This window comes from Phaseolus vulgaris, chromosome 8 (genome assembly GCF_051622355.1).
Source record: "Phaseolus vulgaris cultivar YP4 chromosome 8, ASM5162235v1, whole genome shotgun sequence".
NCBI classification, from domain to species: Eukaryota; Viridiplantae; Streptophyta; class Magnoliopsida; order Fabales; family Fabaceae; genus Phaseolus; species Phaseolus vulgaris.
Window position 1 is genome coordinate 15,946,211 of NC_143505.1, and position 26,396 is coordinate 15,972,606.

Below are 26,396 nucleotides of genomic sequence, written 5' to 3' on the forward strand. Positions count from 1 at the left end.
TTTTTCTAAGAAGAAATTGTTATATGTTGTATAAGGATTGAGACCCCTTAAAATATCTCTTTTAATTTTTATTTTTTTTTAATAAAAAATAACCACCAAAAGGTAACCATGTTTTCAATTTTTTAGGAGTTAAAAATACATATAAAATTTAAAAACTTTATATTATCCTCTATTACATCTTTTAAATGAAATGTCATGTCACAATTGTTATATGGACGTGAAATTCCTGCCAGTATTAACAAAATATTTTGCTTTTGATAAAGGTTTTTTTTTTTACTTTGAAAATTAATACTTTAACATTCTTAGAAAAGGTTACCTCTTTTTACAACCCACTTTAATGATACAATAATATATATTAAAAATTTAAATTAAAAAATAATACAAAGTTTATTGATATATTATTGTTTTGAATTATCAAAATTAGTGAATTTTGTTTGAATAGCTGTAAAACCATTCCACTTTTTTGTCTCTTTGTTCCATCTTAATAAAAATTTCAACCATATTACTCTTCCTTCGCGGTCATCCCTAATTCCCTTCCTATTTCCCATAGTTTCTTTCTCTCTACACCCTATTGATTCAAAATAATTTGTTACAATTGGATAACATAAATTGAGACTATCATATTTTTCAACTTTCATTTCATAACTAAATTTTAAAATTTTATTTCTATTTATTTTATTTGGTTAAACATAATATTTTATTGTTAAATAAAGTTCTAAAATGAAAGTGGAAAAAAACCTGATACTGTCAACGTATCATTACCCCATTAAATATAGAAAAAATAAATTTGACGCTATAAAATACTTTCATTTGAGAACCCTTACAAATAATATAATAATATTATAAAAAATTAATTTAATAAATTGTTAAGTGTGTATTTTTATTGTGATGAGGCCATAAAATATTACTAGGTTGGGGTTATGTCCGTTGATAACTAACGTGGCCACCACTTACCATGAAAGCACGTTGACAGGTAAAGCAAAGCATGCACCAACAACACAGAATATAAAAGCTCACATTTATTGAGTGATGAATTTTTAGTTGTATGATGAAAATCTATAATTCCAATTTAAGATCTGATTGATCCAACGGCTATAAAAGAGTCCTTGGAGAAGGTGTGTGATTTCAGGATGCAGCAAATCCTTTTTCCTTTTTTTACGTAAGAAGCAAAACATGTGAGACAGAAATGGAAATACGTTGACTTTTTCTTAGCCTCCAAATTCCATAACGGTAACCGACCTCTCTATTTATTCCCTTCATTTCCTCCCAAGCCTCAATCCACAAAAACTATTTTTTTCAAAAAATAGCGTAGCACTAGTACTAGTAATTAATTAATTATTAAAAAATAATTAATATATTTTTACTAGTACTAGTAGAAATAACAAAATAATAAAAAAAACACGATATATTCCATTTAATTTTACGTTTTCATTCATTTCCCATTCCTTCTCCACTTCATCCGAACCTCGTCTCGCCGATGGCCACCATGGAGCGCCGTAAAACGATGACCATGAACTGGGACGGCCTCGGCGACGACGATGACGATGAGCACTTTTTTGAGTCCTACAACCGCCTCTCCACTGCCGTGCCCCGTCACTTGATCGACGACGACGACGAGGAGCTAAACGATTTCGAGGAAAGCCGTCTCTCCTTCACCTCCACCATGTCCTCCATGCAATCCATCAATCCCCGAATGTCAAACTTCACCGCCAACTTCACCGGAAAACCCAACTACGACATCTGGATGGCAGCACCGGGATCCATCACCGAACGCAGAAGACAGCTGCTTGGCAGCATGGGCCTCGATGAGAACAAGGAGCTTCTCAAAGCCACCAGTGCCGCCATCGGCCGTGCCATCACCAAAAAATTCGAAAACAACCACGACTACAACAATCCCACCGTCGTTAACAATAACAACTACGCCGTAAAATCAACAATTCGCGTCCAGAAACAGAAAACAACGAGACAAAAAACAGCAAAGCACAGACCATGTCCCTCTCAGCCCGTTTTCGTCCTTGTCCGGTCACGTTCGGAGAACGACATTGACATCTTCTCCATGGAGAGATCACGAAAACACGATTTCATCGGAAAGGTGTCAAAGCAGCGATTGACCAGAACCGCTACGGAGATTACTCGGCGGCGGCATGTTGGCGCCGACAAGACTCGCCTCATCCTGAAGGACGGGGGCGGCAATGCCAATACGGGGAATCGCCAGGTGGTGACGCAGGCAGGAATGTCAGGAGTAGGGGCATTTTTCTTGATAAAGAATCTGGACACGGGGAAGGAGTTTATCGTGAAAGAATACGGAGAAGACGGGACGTGGAATAGGCTAAGCGATTTGCAAACGGGTAAACAGTTGACGATGGAGGAGTTTGAGCGCACCGTGGGGCATTCGGCGGTGGTGACGGAAGCAATGCGGCGAGCGAACGTGGTGCGCAGCAATAAGAAGCTGTCGTCGAGCATTTCGAAGAGTTTGAGATTGAGCAAGAGGCGTGGGGCGTCGCTGCTGAAGAACATAAAGGGCGTAGCGAGCGGGTTCGTTGGGGAGCGTGAGCGAGAGGCTCCGTCTCCAGCTTCGGCTGTGGTGGAGGCAAAGGAGAAGAACGAGTGGGTGCGCGTGCGGCAGACCGGGAAGTCGCAGAAAGAGCTATCGGCGCTGCACTTGTGCCAGGAGTTTCAGGCGCACGAAGGCTGCGTGTGGACGTTAAAGTTCAGTTTGGATGGGAGGTATTTGGCGAGTGCCGGAGAGGACAAGGTCATACACGTGTGGGAGGTGCAGGAGTGTGAAGTCATGTCCATGAAGCCCGAGGAGGGAAACTTGACGCCGATTCATCCCTCGCTGCTTTCTTCCGCTGAGCGCTCGGAGACGCCGCCATTGTCGGCGGATAAGAAAAAGAAAGGAAAGAATGGAAGCAAGAGAGGGGACTCTATTCCGGACTACGTTCAGGTTCCGGAAACCGTCTTCACGCTCTCAGAGAGACCCTATTGTTCTTTCACTGGCCATTTGGATGAGGTCTTGGACTTGTCCTGGTCCAAATCTCAGGTTCCTTCCTTTCATTTCAGCAAGAACATCAACTTTTGTAGCAAAACACAAATTTTATACAAAAGTTTTAACGTGGATTTCTCCTTGCAGGTACTTCTCTCGTCTTCCATGGATAAAACAGTGAGGTTGTGGGATTTGGAAACTAAGTCGTGCCTGAAATTCTTTGCACATAACGACTATGGTGAGATCTTGTATACATCTTTCTTTTATTTTCTCTTGGGAGATACATATGGCACATTACTTAAGTGGGTTGTTTTGGTTTTTGCTATCTGTTGTTGGATTGGGTGTGGCAGTAACCTGCGTGCAGTTCAACCCCGTGGACGAAGATTATTTCATTAGTGGATCTCTTGATGCCAAGATCAGAATGTGGAACATCCCTGCACGTCTCGTTGTGGATTGGACTGATATACATGAAATGGTCACTGCTGTTTCTTACACCCCTGATGGCCAGGTATGTTATATGCATTGTTGTCTCACATTGCTTCCTCGTTGCATCGCATAAATTTCATGATCTACAGTGCCTTTCATGATTGCTTATTTTTCCCTTTTTAATTCTTATAGGGTGTTCTAGTTGGTACACAAAAAGGGAACTGTCGAAGTTACACCATAGAAGGTACTGTTAATTACTTCACTACTCTATTCTTTTGAGTATATCTCATCCTCAATTATTTTGGAATTTAACAATATCTGCTATGTTGTCAATTCTCATTTATATATCTTCACCAGATTACAAGTTAACTCAATCCACCACAATCGAGCTTCGAAACAAAAAGAAAAATCTGCTGAAAAAGGTTACTGGTTTCCAGGTAAATTCTTCTATCTGTATTAAAAAAAATATAGCTCTTATGGATGTTTTTATCTCATGAATGAAAATTAAGGGGCTTTTCATCTTCTTCACAGTTTTCCCCAGGTGACCCATCACAAGTGCTTATTACTTCAGGCGATTGTAGGACAAGAGTTGTGGAGGGCACACAAGTTGTCCAAAAGTTTATAGGTGATGGATGATGCATTATATATACTGTCAATTTTTTTTCATCTGCTACTTGAAAAATTACTTGAGTTTTATGCCTAAATCAACAGAATAGTGTTGTTGTTATTTATTAATATGTTGGTGGAAGCAGGTTTTCGAAATATGAGTAGCCAAATTTCAGCTTCTTTTAGTCCAAATGGAAGGTACATCATAAGTGCAAGTGAAGACTCACAAGTGTATGTTTGGAAGCATGAAGAGATGCATTATAATGGAAAAGGAAGGAATGTGATTGCAAACCAAGCTCATGAACATTTCCCATGTAAAGATGTTTCAGTAGCAATACCTTGGCCTTGCAGCGTTAGGGGTGATCCACCACCATCATTGGTGGCAGGGCAAAACCCCAAAAAGAACTCAAAACGTCCACAAGATGACCCTGCCCCTAGTGCAAACGGCAAGAAAATGTTGCCACCCCTCCCAAAGAAAAGTAGCAACCAAGCCACAGAAAGTAGCCTGGGCTCCCCAGAGAATGAGCCTGCAGCAATCACACGCACAGAATCTGGAGTTGGAGATTCAGTTAGGAACAGTAAGAGATTGATGTCATCCACTTCTAAGAAAATTAACATCCAAACAATGGAAGGTGACTACACTCCCATAGAAGAAGAACTTGAAGCAATTTCTGGGACAGACAATGGATTAGGTGATTCTCTTGCTTCAGCCTCCCCATCAGGTAGGTATGGTGGTGATTCAGCTTCTATATCTGCTGCAACTACTCCATCAAATGCATCTTGTTCTTCCAATTACTCATCAAGTGATGGTTCCAATGGTGCCTCATCCATGCTAAACCAATCAGCATGGGGAATGGTAATTGTGACAGCTGGGTTTGGAGGTGAAATTAGGTGTTATCAGAATTTTGGGCTACCTAGGAGGATGAGACAGAACACTCTCTTCATGGGACCTACATAATGATAACATAAATTAACTTAGCGGCTGTTTCCCTCTTGAAAATCTGGAAGGAAGGAGTGGAGTGTAACAAATGTAGTAAATTCATTTTTTTCTCATTAGATCGTTATGTGATGTGGCAATTTCAAGAAATTTTGTTTGTGTTTACTTGAATTAATAGCCTCAATCAGGTAACTCATAGAGACAGTGTTGAGGGGTTTAAGTAGTATACATCATGAGGTCATATTCTAACCTCATTGCAACAATTGTACACAAAAATTCAGTAGCCTGAGTCTCTTCTTTATTTATCATCTCTGTAGAGTGATTCAGTACTTAAGTGTTAGACCACTCTGCCAAAACAAATCAATAAATTTTCTAACATAAGCAAGAACATCCAGAAACAGAAAACCATATCTGACTTTTTTTTCTTTTGAAAAACATTTATTTAACAGCACACAGTAAAAACATATAGACACCATATTAATATAATAATATTTAAAATTATAAATTATAAATAAATAAATAAAATATAATTAAAATATTATTTTATTAGTTTGTGAAATTGATACAAATCAAGTAGCTATGAAGATGACCAAAAGACAAAGCACATGGTGAACAGTCATCTAATCAAACAATTCAAGACCCCACCAAGAATCTCATGGACCCGATCAGATGAGATGGACATAAATCAAAGCACCAAGTGTTTCTTCCTTTTGGTCTTCTTAAGAGATAAAATATGTTGTAAATAATTTTTGGCTCACTTTCGGGGTCCAAATAACAAAGATAAGTTAGAATAAGGTGTCTTTAACATAATATGAGTGTATGTATCATTTTAAGAAATGATTTTGATCTAGTTTATAGAAGGACAGACCTAGGGTGTAGATTTAACTTAGTCAAACCCTAAAACTGTCCATTTTTTCCCTTTTCACATCTTACTTTTCTTGCTTGTTTTCTAAAGCTTCTTCACCTATAAATTGAAAGTCTATCCATTGTATTTTTCATGATGAATTTTGATAAGTAAATAAACTTTGCACGTGAGAGATTATAGTGAGGCTTCTTTCCTCCTTACATTGTTTTATCTTGAGGAGTTTGAGCACATTTGTAGTGTTAACATATCAGTATCCTTTTCTTTTTTACTCAAATGAAATGCAACAAAACCATGAATTTGTGTGGGAAGCTGGAATTTCTTTTGGTTTTTAGCTAACATCCAGATATTTATAGAAATTGTTTATAGAAATTTAATAAGTGTTCTCTAAGTTTAAAGAAATATAGTTATTAAAATAATATAAACCCTAAACCGAAATTCAAAGCACTTAAAATCTTGGTTATTAATTTTGGAGTAATTTAATAACCAGTTTAGAAACGTTTAATAAAAATAGTAAAATATAAAACTAGTTATCTTCAATATGTAAAATAGTTACTTAAATCAATTTCTATTTAATAAGTTTATTGTAATATTGTCATGTTCCCGGTTATCTCTTCCACAAAATTACTTATAATTAATTCCGAAACTTCAAATTGAGGTCATCTCAATAAATGAAACACAATATAAACATCAAAATATATACGTGAGGTTATTACACTCTAATTCCACTTTAGCAAGACGCAAACAATTATTATTTTTTAATTTAAAAAGTATATTATTTTTAAATTTAATTTTATATTATATAAAATGTATACTTTGGTTAAACCTATGGTCACTACAAAAATAGAGGTGATTTAGCTTTTTTAAGAAATAAATCTTTTTATATTTATTTTCTTCATCTATATTAATCTCATTCATCTACACTTATATCTTTTTACACTCATCTTCTTCATTTATACTCATCTTCATGCACATTCATCTCCTTCATTCATACTCATCTCTTTTATCTATTATAAATGTTATTTGTTTGCATTTTCTTGATGAAGATGGAGACATTAGCATAATTGTTACACCAATGTAAATTAAATTAATATTAAAAATATATTTTATTTAATATTAATTTAGTTGAGATTAAATTAAATTAAATAAATAATATAAGCTCACACTACATTAATAAAAATTATTTTAAAAATTAATGATTAATTAACATTGATTTATAATCCAAAACTACTTAGAGTGGTCTTTAAAAGTCGACACTAATAAATTAACATGTAAATTTTAGAATATGTAAATTTTAGTATATATGCTACATGTGTGATGCAAATTCAATATTATTGATTAATGTAAATTTTAGAATATGTAAATTTTAGTATATATGCTACATGTGTGATGCAAATTCAATATTATTGATTAATTAACATTGAATTTTACTTTTTAAAATCATCTTTTATCCAACACAAATTTTATATTTTTAAGTGATTTTATGATTTATAACAAAAAATTCAGAACATAAACATCTGATACAAAAAGAATGGTCAAAAACATCATCTACCATAATTGTCAAAAAGCATCTTTTCATTTTTTACATTATCTGAAGACTATGATGCCAAACCTTAAACTTATATAAGAAAACCGCTTGAAAAATAGTTTTATTTATCCCTCACTATTGCACTTTAATGGAGTTTGGAACAATTCCGTCTAGTTGAAGTTTTTCCCATTTCATGTTCGAGAAACTCATCAAGTAAGGGAGCACCCAAAAAAATCATTAAATATCCAAAAAAAAATTTGCTGATAAAAAAAATAACTAATTTAGAGATAAAAAATAATTAATTATTATATTGGTTAAGTTAAATATTATTTTATAGATTAAAATATTATTGATATGTAAAGTAGTTTTTATTATTAATAAAAAAGATTATAAAGTAGTTTCTAAATTGGTATTTAATATTAGCTACCAATGTTTTAATTACTAATTACTTTAGACTCAAAATTAGTATTTAACAAAATCTGTGACTAATTTATAATCTAAAGTAGTTAGTAGTTAAAACCTTGATAATTAATGTTAGATATTAATTTAAAAACTATTTTATAAACTTTTATTATTAATAGAAACTACTTTAAATACCAATAATTTTTTATTTTATAAAATAATATCTAACTTAGTCAATATAATGACTAATTATTTTTTGTCTCTAAATTAGTTGTTATTTAATATTTTTCTTATAAACACTAATTTAATGATTTATGTGTTGACATTCACATCAAGACAACTTCATAATTATTTTTCTTTAATAAAAATGTCTCACTACAAGAAAATCATTAAATAGCAATTAATTTAGAGACAAAAAATAATTAGTCATTATATTAACTGAGTTAGATACTATTTTATAAACTAAAAAATTATTGATGTCTAAAGTAGTTTCTATTATTAATACAAATTTAGAAAGTAGTTTCTAAATTGGTATCTAACATTAACCATCAAAGTTCTAGCTACTAACTTCTTTAAATTATAAATTAGTCTTTACTTAAATTAGTGACTTAATGTAATTTTAATTATAATTGATGTAAGTTCAATTCTAATTAAGTCTATAATTGTCAATTGCATTTAATGTATAGGACAAAATTCAATCATATGAATGAACCTCATCATCATCCTTATAAAAAGAAATATCAAGTATCGATTCCTTAGCTTATGATTTTAAAAGTTGTACCGATCAGGTAATCGGAAGTAATGACGTGGCAGCAAGCGATAATATAGGCGTGTTGAATGGGACACCTGGCTGACGGAAGGGAAGTACATCGGGAAGTCTGTGTAGTCGTCAATTGTTTGCTTGGCGTTCTCCGATCTCTAGTATATGTAACCGGCGGTCACCAGGCTTGCGTCATAGTCGCCATAACATGGGTGCTAGGAGATCAGATGGTTAGAGACCGCCGAAAGGGGCACATCGCCGCAAGATCAGGAAGGCTTGCTTAAGGCTTTCAAGGGGTACAAGTATGAAGGACGAGGTTATCAGGTGATCATTCCCTAGCCAGAGGTCGAGGCAAGGGAACAGTTTACCAGAACATGCATGATGTGCAAGTGAAGCAGATCGTGATAGCGGCAAGCGAGACCACAGAGAAGGTGTGCATGGTGACACCCCGTACTCGCCGCTTAAGGGGTCGCGCTCCAAGGAAGCTGTAGTTACTCCTCACATGGGTAACTTAGTCGAATAGCTTGAAGAAGTAGAAGTGACGCTCAAGTGGAGAGGGATCCAGATGGTGACACGTGTACAGTTGGATGTGAGCCACGTGTCCAGAGGTGTAACCGTCAGGAGAGAGAAACGCTCAGGTATATAAGGAACTCTTAACAGATTTTGAGGGACGTTTTCCATAACACTTGCTACACTGAGATTCACTGCGCACGGTTCCTTTAGTTTTGAGATTCTCTCTTAGTATTTGGTGATTCCGTCACTAACTTGAGCGTCGGAGCGCGATCGGCTGCAGCGGCGCCACTCTGTCTTTTTCAGGTTCTCGTGAAGATTTGAGGCGTGAGGGACAGAAGCTAACGTGGTGCAAAGCCGATCCAGGAGGAGAAACCTTTGACGTGACAAGGCTCTTGCGCTCAGGTCAACCGGCAGGATCAAAAGTCATGAACATTGTGGACGTGTCAGAAGTTTAGGTTTGTGTTCTTGTCAATCTAAGTGTTTGACTTTAATGCTTATTCATATAGTGGACATCTTTAAGTTATCCTTCCTATACATAATTACAAAATCAGTTTCATAATTTTTTATTTTTTATAATTTTTTTAACTTACACCTATTAGCAATGTAAGTCACATTTTAACTATTTCCTCTCCATTCAACTTTGAAAAATCAATCATTGAAACTACCATTAGATAAGTAAATGTTAGTATATATTAGATACATATAGTCCTTTAAAAGTAAGTAGATGTTAGAATTAAGTCAAAGACAATGATACATTTAATTAAAATTTCATGTGGCAATGCTTGCTTTGGGAGTTACTACTTGTTTCTAATTAACAAGCATATTGTTGTGTTACTTATAGGTCACTCAAGTTAATACCTTGACTTATATGACTATATTTCTAGTGTTTCTTTTAAAAAAAATCCATTGTAGTTTTGTCACATCTTATACTATAAATTTTGAGTAATAACATTCATTTTTCCTTGTGCCTTTATGATTTAAGTGAAAAATAAATAAACATATGCCTCAACGTACTTGAACTCCTCCTCAGTTGGTCTTGAAAGAATTTAAAAGTCTACATCCTATATTTTCCTTAAATGTTCTTTCCATTATTAACATTTACCAAAATATTAGTTTTATTCTCCAAGTGTCATTGATGCAATTATGCTTACTTTAAGAAATGTATTTAAAGAAGCTGCATTAACTATATTTCCTAAGACTTTTTTTCAAAGAAAGTTGTCATTAAATTAGTTATTATGAAAAATCCACAAAAAGAGCCATAGAAACTTGGAAGAAGTGAAAGATAATGAAATGCATTTTTATTCAGTGTGCCTCTTTTAAGAAAGTATGAGATTTGATTAAATGTTTAATGGTGGTACTAAATTTGGTGCTTGTGGATAAGGCAATAAGGTATTAACTCGTTATTTAATTAAACGAGTAATTTCCTTATTTGATTTGTAAGCCTCAGTTAAGCAGAGTTATGTTAAGGTATCAAATGCCATGCATGCAGGAAACTCAAGTAGAGATTGGTTCAGTCAAAACTAGAATTATTGTATAGTGAATAATTGAATACTTAGTGCATTATTGGGTCTTGATTTGATACCAGATGTTCGAATGTTAGGGTACATTTTTTAGCAAATAGGTGATATTAAGGACTTGGATTTTACAAGCTTAACTCATCCATTGTTGTACTTTCAATACTTGAGCATCTCAAAAATAAAAAAAAATTGATTGAGATTGCATTAATGGCATGTGCTTTGAAAGTAAAATATAAATATGGACAGTCATATTCTAATTAAGGCATGTTCACCTTTTGATTTATTTTATGATTGAATGTTTTTTTTTGCTATGTAAGACTCAACCTTGTGAAAAATATCTTTTTTTTTTAATATTATTCAATTTGATTAATTTTATGTTCTAAAATAGGTTTCTTCATAAATAAGTTAATGAAATGAAGACAATGATGTTGTCTAAGAGAATTATCTCGTGACTTTGCTATGTTTCATGCATCACTGATAATATTTAAATTTTAATTAAATTAATATATATTTTATATTATAATTTGGATGTTACTAATTATGATTGTTTTTTTATATATTAGGTATCTAGTCAAAGAAGTGTTCCTAAGAAATAAATGAGCAACTCGAGAACATTAATTAAAGAATATGTTTAATTTTATGATAGAAAATAAATAATATTGTAATATTTCACTAGTTTTAACCTTTAAACTTTGGTGTTTACATTATTATTTTACCTTGAAGTTATAAAATTTATTATTTGTTTTTTTATTAAATGTTATATTCAATTATAAAGACCAAAATTTTAAAATATTGGTCTTTTACCATTTTTTTTTTCAGTTGTTATGTGCATTAAAAACACAATCCACTAAATGCAACAAATGAAATTAATGGGGATTTTGAAACCACGAGAAGTATTAGGGGTTTGAACCCCCCTGAAAGTAACAGAGGTTTAGGAATCGTTAGAAGTAACAACGAGTTTGGTAACTCTCGAAAGTTACAAGAGTTTGGTCGCCCTCGAAAGTAATAGGAGTTAAAAGAACCATTGTAAATTAATTCATCTTCCAGGGGTTATTAAAAGTTGTCGGTAATCCGATAGCGATGTTGGCTCTACCTGGAGAAGGACAAATTGTGGGTAACACACTTAGCGGAAATTAAAAATCGTTGGTAACACTAAATATAACCTCAGTTAAATTTAATTTTTATCGCAGTGTATTAAACATTTAAGGTTTTCCATTATTTTACTATTGTGTGTTTATAAATTATAAATGAGTTAGTCATACTTAATTATTAATCATATTAATTCCTTCTCCTTTTCATTTAATGACTAGAATCATATTTTATTAATTGTCCTAAACAACTATATTTTATTAATTATCTCACTCCATCATATCCTAATTCTTCATACGTATGAATCTCTTACATTTTGTATTTGGATTCTTGTATATTTGTCCTTATTAGTTATACCTCAAAAGTGTAAAAAATAAGGTTGAAAACACGAACAGGTCGAGATGAGACATAGATTATCATTGTCTGTAAGGATTTATTTGTGGTGTGTTGCGTAAGTCGCCTAAGATACAACAAAAACTTCTCAGATAAAACTAAGAATCTTAGAACTAGCAAGTAAACTCTAAACGACTAAGAGTAAAAGAACGTAGGACACTGGAAATATAAGAGAAGAGAAAAACAAATAAGTGTATTTTGGATAAAGTAGAAAAGAGAGAACATGAAAAAAAATGTGTGTTTTTGGAGCAACCAGAGACTCCTATTTATAGATGAAGAAGGAATACTTGAATCTACAGAAGAGAGGAGTCATTCCACAAGATTTGGAATGACCATCGAAAAAGGAGAAGATCATTGAAAAAGAAAGAGACCATTATAAAAGGAGGAGAAAGGTGAAAACGTGGATATGCAAGTTCCAAAGTCTTGCTTTCATCACAGCGACACCATATCTAGAACCATCCAATGAGTTCTTTTTCTAGATCTAAACTGAATCTCAAACTGATGAGTGTGTCTGATAGTTGCCTAACAATGGTTTAAATTTTAAATAATAAAAATTGCATATTAAAAAAAGAAAATAATAAAAATATTGATGGAAAATGTATATTATTTCAAAGAGCTTAAACTTTTTTAACACAATCTTATAATAATAATAATAATAATAATAATAATAATTATTATTATTATTATTATTATTATAATAGCAGTAATAATAAATAATTAAAATTCTATGACACGTTATTATTACTTAAGTTCCAATAAAAAAAAGTTGAAAGAGAGTAAAACCATCTTAACTATACAAGTTTTGTGATAACCTTGAAATATAATACGCACAAAAAATCTATAATAACTTATAATGAAAGATAAACATGAAAATAGTTATTTTGATTTCATCGACATTTATTAACAACTTGTTTAAAAAAAGCGTAACGAAAGGATTTAGTGGAATATTTCATATTGGTTAGTAACTTGTAAAATTTTAAAGATTTTGGTATCTTTATTATTACCATTTGTTTCAAATTTCAAACACAAATAAATTTATGACTAAATCCATCACTTATAATTATTGATTCAAAATAATATAGAATGACGTACACAAATGGCTAATAAAATTGAAAAAAAAAGGGAAACGTGAAAAGCAACAAACGTTGAGGTTTCTAGCTCCTATGTTAATAACTAGACTTGCTTTTTATACTCAAATCACCATATGTTCAATTATGACAAACCTTTTGAATCAAATGTATGTATTCAAGTACGATGTTAAAACAATATAAGAATTTAAAAGAAGACATGAATCCGTTGTAGTAATAAAAGAACTTACTAGAATTAAACATAATGACCACTCAAAATAGTTACTATAAGCACAACAAGCTTATTTAGAAACATGTGTCTCTACGTGTTCAATAATTTTGATGGAACTTTTTTGTGAAGATTACTATTGTTGAAACATGAAAATTTAGTAAAATTGATATGAAACTCTATAATGCATTAACATCAAGACACATCAAGGACTACACCAAAATAGTCTTGGAAAAATAGATATTGTCATCCTTTTCATCTTTCTAATTCTTGGTACGTACAAACTCTTACTTTTAGGCTTCATCCCTTTACATATATTAGGGAAGTGTTTTTAAACAAAAAAATAAAGAAGTAATTTGAGTGGTTGTATGTTGTACTTATATTCAAACTCCATTTCTTTCTTGTTTTTGAATTGTATAATCACCGAGCTGGCAAGGTTGTGATGAGTCTTAGTTTAAGAAACCTCTTTCAATCCTTATATATATCGGGGTAATATATAATACTATTGGTTTGTTAAGCTTAAAATAGAAATTGTTGGAGATCTTATATGATTAGAGATAAAATATTTCATAATATATAAGTATATGTAAACTTCATCTTATATGTAAACTTCATCTTATAAGTCAGTTTTATAAAATTGAGTTAGACTTAAATTCACTTCTTAATGTGGTACTATAGATATTTAAAGTCTATCCTAATGAAAGTTTATTAGTCTTATTAGGTCACCCCCTCTTATCGGATCAACCATAAATATATAATCATCCACAAGTTGACAAATCTCAACCAATGTGAGGGGTGTGTGTTGGAATTAGACTTAAAGTTCAATTTTTAATAAAAATTAATGCTAGTATAGGTTAAAGAGGTAATGAAAAATATTTCTATTATTACTTGAGATAGTAAAAAAAAATCTCATATAATGAAGAGATTAAACTAAACCTTGTTAGAGTAGAACATGATAAATAACATGTTATATTTATCTATTTTTTCTTTGTTTTTATGATCCTCATTGAATTTTTTTATGAAAATTGAGAAAAACAGTTAAAAAAAACTATTTCACTTAATACATTATTTTTATTGATAACCTATTATATAAAATATTTCATTCAGACGCACAAGATACTATTATTATGATAATATGAATATTTAATTCATGATGTAACACTAAAAAAAAATCTAATAATTACAATACAAGTTCTAGTGATTTTTATATAAATTTGGAGTTTTTAAAAATATTTTTATTATAAGATTATGACTTATAGAAATATTAATATTAACAATATAAGGTTCAAAACTACATCCTAAAGCCCTCCGGAACCTCCAACTCCTGTATGATCAACTACTCGTGTACATAGTACAATCATCGCAATTCACAACACATCAAGAAAACTAAGGGTAAGCTAATGAAAATAAATTTTTATAATATACACAATTCAATCAAAGAGAAAATCAATTAATTTAAGGATTATTCAATCTTCTTCAAATCCCAATATAAAAGATCACATAAGTCTCATATGGATCTACACATCCAAGATATTCAACAAACATAATAACAACTAATGTCTTCCGGAAGACCCGTATTAAGTAAGTCATACCAGAGACTAACACCTGATCCAAAGATTACCAGCGAATCCAAGAAAAAGGACAAGGGTAAGTTCAATACAATACAAGTCGTGCATCTCATATGTCACGGTGTGCATGAACTCTTTCACCACCTTCTCACCACCTGATATCTTAGTCTATGTGACTTAGATCATCAATAAAACTCGGAAATCTCTGATATCACACATGCATCAATACTTAATACACAAACAAACATTCGTCCATACATTATCCAAAATGTATGAATTCAATTTCATACCATTTTCATCATACAATATCACTCAAAATGCAATCTACAACCTCTAAAATCCTATTTAACAAAAAAAAAAATAACACTTAAAATACTAAACCATAAAAATATAATATTTTTAACTTTCAAATAATATATAAACAAACAACACAATATATAAACAAACAACATCCCTGCAAGATAAATTGAATATTGGGACAACGTCCCCTCCACATTCAGATCTTCTAGCCTAGGGTACTATTGAAAGCTAAAATTAGCTTCTCTTACTTGAAATTCCTTATTCTAATAGAAATTCTACCTCAAAGAGGAGAGTCACTCCAAAATTTAGAAACCTAAAGCAAGTTATCCAAAAATTATCAAATTTTAGTATGAGTTTAATCAAGTTGAGAGAAATATCTAATTGAGTAGAAATGTACCTTGACTCCTAAACATGACGTGATCAGATTTTGAAATAGATATGGTATAAAAAAGAATTTTGAAATAGATATGGTATAAAAAAGAAAATAAAGAGAGAAGAGAGAAAGGATAAATGGTAGAGGTCTCTTTCCTTTTTTTTTTTTTTTCTACAGCTGTTACACATGACATATTTGTCTACTATATTACCTAAGGCCTCCGTTCAAACCCTTTTTTATGACTCTCATGTTCACTTCATAACTTTGCACTTCAATAGGCATATAAAACACAATTGATAGAACATTAATTGAACATGTGACATGAGCCCAATGTAACAGGAGACAGAGAGATATTGAAAGAGCAAATATGCATTAACAACTTCAAAGTAAATCTAAAAAAATGACAAGAAAATACAAAATATAAATAGGGAAAATAAACAGCAAAGTAGGGAATTAATAGTTAAGAAGTTTCATATTTATAATTTTGTATTTGTGCTTATTTTTTAAAATAAGTGATTCTTAATAAATTAAATAAATTAAAAGAAATTGTCTAGTATGATTATTTTACTATTTGATAACAAAGAGTTTTTTAATAAATAAATCTTATCAATTTCTCAAATAACTTATTTTAAAACTATTATTTCAACATTTTTATTTAAAGTTGAACAAGTCTACCATGGTTAAGTTTAATTACATATTTAATTTTGTAAACGAAGTAAATGAAAGTTATTTTTTTTCTCAAAGGGCACGACGTCGTTTCCTCTTTCTCCACGCCGGTTCAAATTGCGCCTCCCGCCTGCTACCATCTACTGTTCACAAAATTCGCATTCTTTCAGACACCCGAAAATGCACCTTCATTTTCTTCACTCCGATTCCAACTTCCCAAATCTGAACCTCACAGAGAAACCCTAGCTCAAACCTATTTTCCTCCTTTGCACAATTCAAAACCCTAACTCTCCCAAAATGTCCTCACCGCTAACGTACCCTGTGGTGGTCGACGACAAGGATCTCGACGACGCCGCACTTTGGGCCATGATCGACTCCGCCTCCGCCTCACACTCCTCCTCCAAGATAAAGGCCCTCGCCACCGCCAAGTTCCCAACGCGCCAGCCCCCTTCCCCGATCTCCTACCCCTGCCCGCCGCCGTCTAAGTTCCGGAAGCTCCTCCGCGACTCCGGCGACAGCGGCGAGGTGGTGCAAGACCCGTGGCCCTACCGCCCGCCGCGGAAGGCCCCGAGGTTGTGTGCCTCCGAAGAGAGCAGCCCGCTCGCGCTGATCAGGAGCGTGCAGAGGACGCCGCCGCCGAAGGAATTCTCGTCGCCGGATGCGCAGGAGCTGAGCTGCTACACGGAGGTCTCGCCGCGGCGGTTCTTCGTGAGGAACGAGGCGGAGGAGAAGGAGAACGGCGTCGGGAATAGCTTGCTTGGAATGTTTCCTTCGGTTTCGTTGTTTAAGGAGTACCAGAATACTGCTATGGGGGTAATTGTCTCGATAACTTTGTTTCAGTGTTCGTGTTTTGGTTTTGTGGAAACTTAGATGTAGGAGATGTTACTCTGTTCAGAATTGAAGTTTATGTTTAAAAGTGAAACTCTAATTGTGATAAGAAAACAATAAGATCATTAACTGTATGTAAGTTTTAAGTGAAGAAAGATTTGAAGCATGGAACTTGTGGTTGAGGGGAATGGACTGAGTGATTCTTTTTGTCCCTTGTTTTTAGAATTTAATACGAGTGTGTTCATCACAGTGCACTCTTTCATTCACTTATGGATAGTAATAGAATTTATAATTATTGATTTATTTTATAGGAAAAGCAATTTTACAGTCGCATATGAGGATTAAGGAGATTTAATTAGTTTTGACAATTTAAATATCTATACAATGATAGTATTAGCAAAATCAAACTTTTGTCTTAAAATCAGTAGAATGGAACAAAATTAATAGAATTTATTTTATTTAATTTTGATATGAGATGATACGAATTTCGATTTATGAGGTGATACTAATTTGTTGTTTGTGAATATCTTTACAAATTGTTTACTTTAAAAAAAATAGAAGACTGCTTCAACAATAAAATATTTAAATGATGAAATGATCATTTTACTTCTTTCACAATTCTAATCCATTACATTTCATCCATCTTTAGCTGTTCAATTGTCGACCATGTAATAGGTAATGAGAAACATGTAAAGAAACATCGTATGGGGTGGTGAAGTAAGTAGACAGTGTAACTAGCCGTGTTTTTAGAGTTCCATTACATGAGATTTTATTTTATTTATTTGATTGTTTGTATTTTGGGTTAAATGATGGAAAATAGGGTGCGTCATGTGCTTTTTGTTGGTTCCCTCATATTATTAGGGGTTATATAGGAGGACATAACATTGCTCACAGCACCGTCAGGACATGTCTTGGCCTTTGTATTTCTTACCTCGTCCTGAAAATGAATCATTAAATGAGTGGTTGCTCTGAATTTGGTTTGGTCATTAAATTTAACACTTGGTAATACAAATTTTTTCTAAATCAAAGGATAACATGAATCATTTACTTTATGGTTTCCTTTAGTTTCATTGTTTCAGGAGTATCAGTAGGTCTGTGGCTACTGCCCTGTGTAGTGGTTTTCAGCTTGAACCTATACCTATAATATGCTGTTTATAATGGAAAACTTTGACCTTATATTTGTAGTGAAGAAGTGAATTTGCTTATCTGAAATTTATTTATCTTTGATATCTTTAGTTTTTTTATCACTAGATTAGCTTTGGATTAATGCGAACTTTGTGTCTGAACATTGAGAAGCAGTTTTAAGAAATATTGACCTGCACTGTACAATTATCAATGCATTGAGAATTTTATTAATAATTGGGTAAGTTTTACTAATATTTCTTTTTTGCTATGTTCAGTTTTTTGAACTATTTATTGCCAAGAGTGCTTAGAATCAAATTAGATTATAAGAAAGGAATTTTTCCCGTACTTTCTGTCTTTTGTCTGCCATGAACAAATCATGTCAGTCTTTTCATGGTTGATTCCTATTTTTGACACTTTTTAACATCTGTGGTTATCCTGAACAAATCAAATCATTGCATGATTATTGCTGATTAAAAAAAAATCATTGCATGATATTAGCCACTTTCTTTATTTGGATTTCCTAGTCCTAGCTGCTGAGGAACATGTTTTTATTACTTCCATAACTTATTGGGTAGGAGAATATGGATAACTTCAAGGATAGTCTTTGATATCCTTTTAATATTTTTTGATTATTCCTTGTTACCTGATGCTCCAAGTTTGAGTTTTGCTTTTAGTTGGTGTAATAAATTTCATAGTTTTGCATATAGCAACGCAATAGTATCTATATTCTCCATATTGGATATCATAACATTATAGTAAATTTACACAAATATATGAAAATATGAGAGTTGCCCGAGATGCTGTTTTTTTCTTTTTTCTTCACTCAGAAGGATTTACCTAATCAATTCATTGTTGCTTCGATGTTCAGATTTTGGAGAAAACTGATTACACTTTGATTTCGGGGAATCCTTTCATTAAGAAGTCAGGTAAACATAGTTTCTCTTCTCTTAACAGTGAAAATGATTCAACTGATGCAACATGGCAGGGCATGTCTTTTTTTAGGTTGGAGAAAGATATCTTGTTACTTCAATATTTCTTATGAAATCAGGGACAAAAATATTGAGTTTGATGAGAATCGCAATGTTCAGCGTGCTGAGTTTGTGATTCGTGCGCTCATGCAGTATGTGTCTCGTTTGGTTGTTTCAATTCATATATCTTCTAAATTATGTCTTTTGTCACCAGTTTCTGCTGTTTCTGTTGATTTTCATTACATCAGGGGCGGCAGGTTCTCGGATGGATGGGGCTCTTGTGATCGACGTGAAAAAAGATTCCAGAAGCCAAATCATGATGTTCCAAGCACTGCAGAGACTAGAGCAAAAAACAAAGCTTGTCAAGTACGCCGCTTTTATCATATTATATTTTTCTGATTCATTATTTCGATTCAACTGTGATTAAATAAAAAATCGTGAAATTAAGCTAAGACTTCTTTATTTATAAAAAATAATATAATTAGTCTGGTAAAATATATTTATGTTTTAAAATGTTAGGAGAATGTTATAGCGTAGAGTAAGTAGCAAGTAGGTAGCGATGCATTGGATGGTTGAGGGTTGACTACCTGGAAGATTCTTTGCCGCGTGTCACACTCTTTCACCCATAACTACAAGTTCATCCTCAAACTTTTGCACCCGTACACGTCAAGCCACGAGTCATGCACCACCACCATTCTCAAACTTCTAAATCCATCATCTTCAGTTCCCACAAACAATTTATTGAAGCACCATTCCCGTGTCACAAATGGACAATAAGAATATTTTTATATATAAAGAAGTCGTGCCTTCTTCCTTTTTATCCGGTGAAGTCGTGTTTTCCTATAAACGAACAAAAAAATTCACGTACCAATTAACTCTTAAAGAAAGGGTTTGTGACAGACGACTTTTGACCACATACATAAAAGTCGTTATTATCAAACACATTGTAGTTGAATCGAGATACAATGTACTATATTGAAAAGCTTACACATACATAAAAGTCGTTATTACCAAATATATTGTAGCTGAATCGAGTGAATCGAGATAAAATGTGGTATATTGGAAAGCTTATATTGTGAATTGTAAAATTTATAAACATTAAAAATATAACATATGCTTAAATAATAAGATATATAAATATGTAAAGATACAATTAATAAAAAGATCTAATATTTTATCTGAAGTGTTGTGTCTACTTGTATTTATTATACAATTTCAACAACACAACTTAAAAAAAAATGGTATGGTTGCTGTACAAGATTCCTATAACCAATACTGCACAACAAAATTTTACTCCAATTGTTCTCTAACTTCAAAAGCCAACAATCCTAAATTTATCTGTTCAGGCGCAGAGTTGATTTCATTTTCTTTCTCTAGAAGTTTTGTACAGAAATTTCTTGCAAACAAGTACTAGAATGATCCATGTCCATCTGCAATTGGCACAGCTATATAGACTTGCATCCAAAATGTGTTTCTTTCCTCAGATGTTTTTTTATGCTTTATGGGAGGGGAGCGGTATGACTTGTGATCTTTGGTTCGCAAATGTTGGTGTCTTTCTCAGTGCCATGCTTAGAAAATTTGGGCCATGCATTAGGCAAAATTATTAGAAAGAGTTATACTAAGGATAAGAGAGAAGAATGGGAGAAATAACAAATTTTGAAGAGAAAATGGTGAATCAGAAGTTTTGTGTAATATAAATAATATTAAAAAACAGTTAAATAATTTTGGAAGTGGTCAATATTAACTAACAAGAATGAAATTATCCTGATTCTACTTCCAGGTAGGTAGTAAGGTCTTTTCTCTATATTTCTTGCCAATTAATTTTAACTCTATATTTCTAGGCGTTCTTTTCATAACATATTTCCTTTCCTTATTTTAAATGAGATTAGAGAAAAAAAAAAGGAGCAATTGAGTGAGAAGAATTTGGAGTTTTAATAGAAAATTGGCTTATTTGCTTGTAGTTGTTAGTTAGGTCCTTGGTTTATGTTTGACATACTTAGATGCTTGATCTCTTAGTATGCTTCGCGTTACTATTTCTCACCATTTCATTCCCTGGTTTCTAACGACACTAAAAAACGATGAAAATCTTCCACAAGTAACAGTTGTTTTAATCTAGTTTCTGTTTTTGTGCCATCCTCTTTTCTTTTTTGTTTCTTTAATTGCTTCCTTTGGATGGTTGAAATGAAGAGGTTGTTTGCTATAATTTTACAGGACTTGCTAGGAATTGGAGAATACCGACCTGGTGCAACCAGTCAATTTCATTGATGTTATAAATCACTTTTGCAATCATTTAACTTCCTCTAATATTTGTTGAGGGATCAAATGTTTCCATTAATGTATCTCATTCATGAACAATAACCCTAAATCCTAATACTCATTGTAAAAGTTGTTAAATGGAGTAACACTTGTTATTCGATGCGAATAGCCTCACAAATTTAAACTGAGACAAATTTTATCTTTACCAAATTTTATTTTTAAAAGATTGATTAAATTTATTGTGCTCCCATCTCAAGATTATGTCTTCACTTAAAGAAATCATCACTTTTTAATATAAATTCTAATATTTAAGTCTTTGCAATTAGAATTATACTTTTTTCAAATGTTTCCATCGGCATGGGTAATTCTAATCAAATTTAAATATACTTTTAGTTTAAAAAAATCATTTGCTCTAAATATTTAAAAATTATTACTTTTACCACTTAAAATAATTTTTTTACTAAATATTCAAATTAATTCGTGAAAGATTGACGGTGATATGTTTCTGATATTAAATTTTGATGTAAATTGATTATTGAAAATCCATTTTTTTTTCTATGTAAGTTCTTCCGTATCAAATACAAAAAGAGCTACATATACGTATCAAATATCCAAAAAATAACTTATATGCAAATGAGTTTTTGAAAGACTCATTTACGTCAAATTCATTCTTGATCAAAACGTAATAGAGCACCTCTTCTTTGATAAACCAATTTGAATATTTAATCTTAATTCTTTCAATTTGGATATTTAATTAAATAATTTAATTTAATATTTTATTAATATAGAAGTTGTTAAATGAAAGTAAGTAAGAGAAAAAGTCTTAGAATAGGACCACTCCGTCCCACTAACTAAACACCCACACATTCATTTCGTACATAAGTTCCTGTCTTTATCTTATTCATCCCTTTTTAAATAAAGTTTGTTTGACATCGAAAATAGTAAAAAAAATACTATTTTTAAATAAAATAATAATTTATTTAAGTAGCAACTGAAGGTAACGGTGTCAAAGTATTATTTTTTTTCTTCTTTTATTCTAATTTTGAATGATGACAAGGAAATGCATTTCCATATTATCAATTCTAAATAAAAACCTTATTTCATTTCAAAAAATACCACATCGATGCTGCTCTGCTCTGCATTATGTCTATATATTTATTTTTTTAACATTAAAACAAAATTTATATTATTTTTAAAGTTATAAACTCATTCTATAATACTTTTGGTATCATAAATTTTAATTTATATTAATATTTTATATTATATTAAATCGAATCTGGAACCCAAAAAAATAGTGACGAAAAAATAAAAAAATTATTAGAGATAACAAAATTTATTAATTTATCAGAGACGAAATGCATATTTAAATCATTTTTATTTTAAAAAAGTAAGTACAATATTATTTATGGAGAGATAATAAATGGTTGTATATATTACAAATAGTCAAAATAGTTAGTTATTTTAATTCTAAAATTTAATTGCTATCTTAATTATTTGGTGAGGACTAAAAAAAGACATTGTAGGAACTTAAATCATATTTAAGTCTTAAATAAATAATAAAATAATTAAAAAAAAATATTTTGTTTCATATATATTAGGAATAATTTTTAAAAAAACACGTAAATTTTTAACGAATTTAACTTTACTAACTAGATTAATTAATTAATTTTCTTATAGAAGATTCCATTAGTTATATAAGATTTATTCATTTTATATTTAATTTGTATTTAATAAAATTCAGTTTATATAACTATATATATATGAAAGTACAATTACCCAAGAATGATTGTATTAATTTTAATACATAAACTTAAAAAAACTGAAGCTTATAATAATAGTATTGAATATTTTGTTACATCAAAATATTTTTTATAAACTAATATTTCAAATAATAATATGGTAATAAAAATCAGTAGTAAAAAATGTATAGACACACGCAATACTTTGATACACATTTCAAGCATTAAATTTTATATTAATTAATATTGAAGTAATGACTATTTTTAGCTGGCAACTGAGAAAGTAATAATTTCAGTAATTAATAATTTGTATAAAATGTCAAATATGTAATAAATGTATATAATATTTAATAATAATAATAATCGGTTTCCTCCGTTTCTTTTATCTGTCTCAAATCTTTAAAATAAATTATTAGTTTATCTTTTATTTTAGAATTTCAACAATATGGTTATAAATTTTTTTATTATACTTTTATGCGTCTTTCAGTTTTGAAATAATTTACACATGTCTGAGATCAGAATAAAAGAATAAAATATTTCATAACTATTTTATTAAAATTAAGAAAAACTATTACATTTCTTAACTAATGGAAAAACCCTTAAAATATACATGAAGAGAAATAAAAAGAATAATTGTATTTAATGAGTGTACACGTTTTAAGTTTATTATTCAATTGGAGTGTATATATATATATATATATATATATATATATATTATATAAATTAAATAATTTATTATTTAACTTAGGTTTTACTTCATCATTTTGTTATTGTTACATATTGAGACAAAAATTAGAGTTTCAATATAAAAAGCAAAGAAGAAGAAAGAATTCATACCAGAAATCTTCACAAAATGGTCTTCTTCTTTCAACTTGTTCTTTTGGGAATTTTCTGTTCTGCTTTGGTCCTGACATCAGGTAAGAATTCAAAATCTGATTTAGATCTCATGTGTATGTGTGTGTATGCTTACAAATTTTGATTGAAGAGAGAGTGATATAAGCAAATTTTATATGAATGCAGTTCTGAACTGGTCTTTTATAGTGTCATAGGTTGTGCATGGTTCATAATTGAAAATCTGAAATCCCATTTGAATGATCTGAAATTATTTCTTTCTGTAAAGATCTTTTTAGATTAGAGATCAATTTATAATATATCAGTAGGGAGAATCCTGTTCTAATCACTCCTTAATATTTAAAAAAATGATTTGAAGTTTGTTCTTGTGACAGGGCAACCTGTGATGATGAGTCCATGGATAGACTGTGCTGGACCATGCGTGTCTTTCGACAATTGCAACTTTAACTGTAATAATTTGGGATATACAAGTGGGGGGTTCTGTTCATTTTTCACTTGTTGTTGTTTTAGAACTTGACCACATTGTACTCTGCAGCAAGGCATGCACTCAAATAAAACATATCCATGAATCAGAAACATTTACAATAGTTTTGGAATGGTTCTTTATCTCAATCATTACTGTTTAATCAGAATTTGTTTTACTTGATAATCTGAGATCTTCCTCTTGATTAACTTTATATCATAAATATTTTGTTTTAGACAACTTATAAATATATTTTTATTTGGAGTAAATTGAATCTTTAGAGGTCACCCAACTAAATCATTAGTAATCTAAATCCTAAATCCGAAATGAAATGAAATGGTAACATTATTTTTAAAAACATTGATAGATATTAATGAAATTTGAAGTATCAGATATTAAATTTTATAATAATAATTTTTTTTAAATAATTGAATCTTTCATATAGTTTTATGATAGTTTAAAGTGGTATACTGTAAATGTGTAAAAGTTCTATAAAATTTTGAAACAGTTATAAGAGAAATGCTTTTTTATTTCTTAAAGTGAATGTAGGATGTGAAAAATAATAATTTTAAAATTTGAAGAGACAAAGAAAATATTTTAGACATGTTAAAATCAAAATTCATTGTATGGTTTTATGTCCCACAGGTTTTGTACTTTTCTTTCGCTTTCAATATATTTAACTCTGTTGTAGGTGATAAATACATAGAACAGTGTCAACATAGTTATGTTTCAATGATGATACAGTTGCCAAGTTTCTTAAAAAACACAACCATTTTGAGTTTCAACTGGGTTTTAAATTTCTTAAAAACATAACTTTGGATTTCAATTTAAAAAAGTAAACCCAAGTCATTATTGTAAAGTCCTTCTTCACGAAGGGATACAATCAACTTGCTCTCTATGTGGCTGAAGTTGAAAAAAAACATGCTCTGTTTCTTACCAAGTTCAGAACCTTCATACACTTTTTTTAAAATACTTGAATATTTGGTAAGTATTTGACTAATTAATGTTTTTGAGTAAACTGAATATATCTCATGTTTATATGACAAAATCTGTTTGTGCCATGGCTTAGATTTAATTACAGTATTGCTAACTTTGAATTTATGATCATAAATTAAATTCCAATTGATAGAAAACTTTTTTTTTTTTGTAATCTCTCCTTCAAGTACCATCAATATAAATAACTACACACCTTTCTTTCAAAGTAACAAACAATAACCAACCATTTGAATCTATTAGTTGTATAAACCCGCACATCTCATTTATCCATAATGATAAATTTGTCTCATTTTCAATCTTCACTAATCCTCTTTCAAGTTTAAGCTTGGAAAAAAAATCTAGTTCCTTAATTATGTATTGATTGCAACCACTATCAATCATACAATCAATTATTTCCTCTTTTGAATTCTCGTTCCTTAATTATGTATTGATTGCAACCACTATAAAATCAAGTATTTACTCTTTTGAATTCTATGTAGGTTCATAAGAAATATATTGAGTTCCAACAAGGTTTTTCTTTTAAGAATTTTGGTTTTGTTGATTTTGTTGCTTCTAAGCATACAAATTTTTCTACATGACACTTTTTATTGTAGTGATTATTTTGCATATTCCAAACTTTGGAACAAAATTTCTAACATGTTGATGAGTTTTTTCAAAGTGATCTTTAACAATTTTCTTCTCCTTCTTTATTGCAATTGCCTTCCTATTGTTTCTTGAAAATTTGTTTTTGTTTCTTCATTTTTTAAGGTATTTCTTTTTTCAAGCTTAAAGGTATTGAAAACTATTTAGAAGGTTAGGTATTTTACAGTAGGTGGTGACTTTTTATGGCAAGTGCACTGCATTATCAGAAGTAATAATTTGTTCCTAAGGATAGATATCAAACCCACAAGAAACAATTGAATAATCAAGTAAAATATTTACTAAATATAAAACAAAATAATAAAAGT

The 26,396-nt window shown here is 31.0% G+C and overlaps 2 protein-coding genes and 1 long non-coding RNA gene across 4 annotated transcripts; all 3 read left to right on the plus strand.

Annotated features, from left to right (window-relative positions):
* The first annotated feature begins 1,275 nt into the window (after positions 1-1,275).
* Positions 1,276-5,260, plus strand: LOC137826881 (uncharacterized). The gene is made up of 7 exons (XM_068633036.2): positions 1,276-3,043; positions 3,134-3,224; positions 3,337-3,494; positions 3,605-3,656; positions 3,770-3,849; positions 3,944-4,037; positions 4,165-5,260. Exons 1-7 carry the CDS (start codon positions 1,478-1,480, stop codon positions 4,974-4,976), a joined length of 2,853 nt encoding a protein of 950 aa, XP_068489137.2. The 5' UTR covers positions 1,276-1,477; the 3' UTR covers positions 4,977-5,260.
* An 11,018-nt stretch (positions 5,261-16,278) lies between these two features.
* LOC137827028 (peptide transporter family protein) lies at positions 16,279-21,577 on the plus strand. 2 transcript variants are annotated; one of them, XM_068633221.1, is made up of 5 exons: positions 16,279-17,035; positions 19,044-19,101; positions 19,178-19,295; positions 19,392-19,509; positions 21,355-21,577. In XM_068633221.1, exons 1-5 carry the CDS (start codon positions 16,520-16,522, stop codon positions 21,406-21,408), a joined length of 864 nt encoding a protein of 287 aa, XP_068489322.1. In that variant the 5' UTR covers positions 16,279-16,519; the 3' UTR covers positions 21,409-21,577. The 2 variants fall into 2 exon arrangements, 1 of the variants encoding a protein (XP_068489322.1); XR_016514497.1 differs by having other exon boundaries at positions 16,354-17,035; positions 19,224-19,295.
* A 2,347-nt stretch (positions 21,578-23,924) lies between these two features.
* Positions 23,925-24,602, plus strand: LOC137826137 (uncharacterized). Its single transcript, XR_011083416.2, has 2 exons — positions 23,925-24,055; positions 24,365-24,602. It is a non-coding gene; the product is annotated as an uncharacterized LOC137826137 (long non-coding RNA).
* The last annotated feature ends 1,794 nt before the right edge of the window (positions 24,603-26,396 follow it).

Excerpts from the sequence above, each read along its gene's own strand:
- LOC137826881 (XM_068633036.2), top strand. The coding sequence starts at position 1,478 with ATGGCCACCATGGAGCGCCGTAAAACGATGACCATGAACTGGGACGGC. Across the intron at positions 3,044-3,133 it reads TGTCCTGGTCCAAATCTCAG|GTACTTCTCTCGTCTTCCAT; the intron begins GTTCCTTCCTTT and ends TTCTCCTTGCAG. Across the intron at positions 4,038-4,164 it reads AGTTGTCCAAAAGTTTATAG|GTTTTCGAAATATGAGTAGC; the intron begins GTGATGGATGAT and ends TGGTGGAAGCAG.
- LOC137827028 (XM_068633221.1), top strand. The coding sequence starts at position 16,520 with ATGTCCTCACCGCTAACGTACCCTGTGGTGGTCGACGACAAGGATCTC. Across the intron at positions 19,296-19,391 it reads GTGATTCGTGCGCTCATGCA|GGGCGGCAGGTTCTCGGATG; the intron begins GTATGTGTCTCG and ends TCATTACATCAG. Across the intron at positions 19,510-21,354 it reads CAAAAAACAAAGCTTGTCAA|GACTTGCTAGGAATTGGAGA; the intron begins GTACGCCGCTTT and ends ATAATTTTACAG.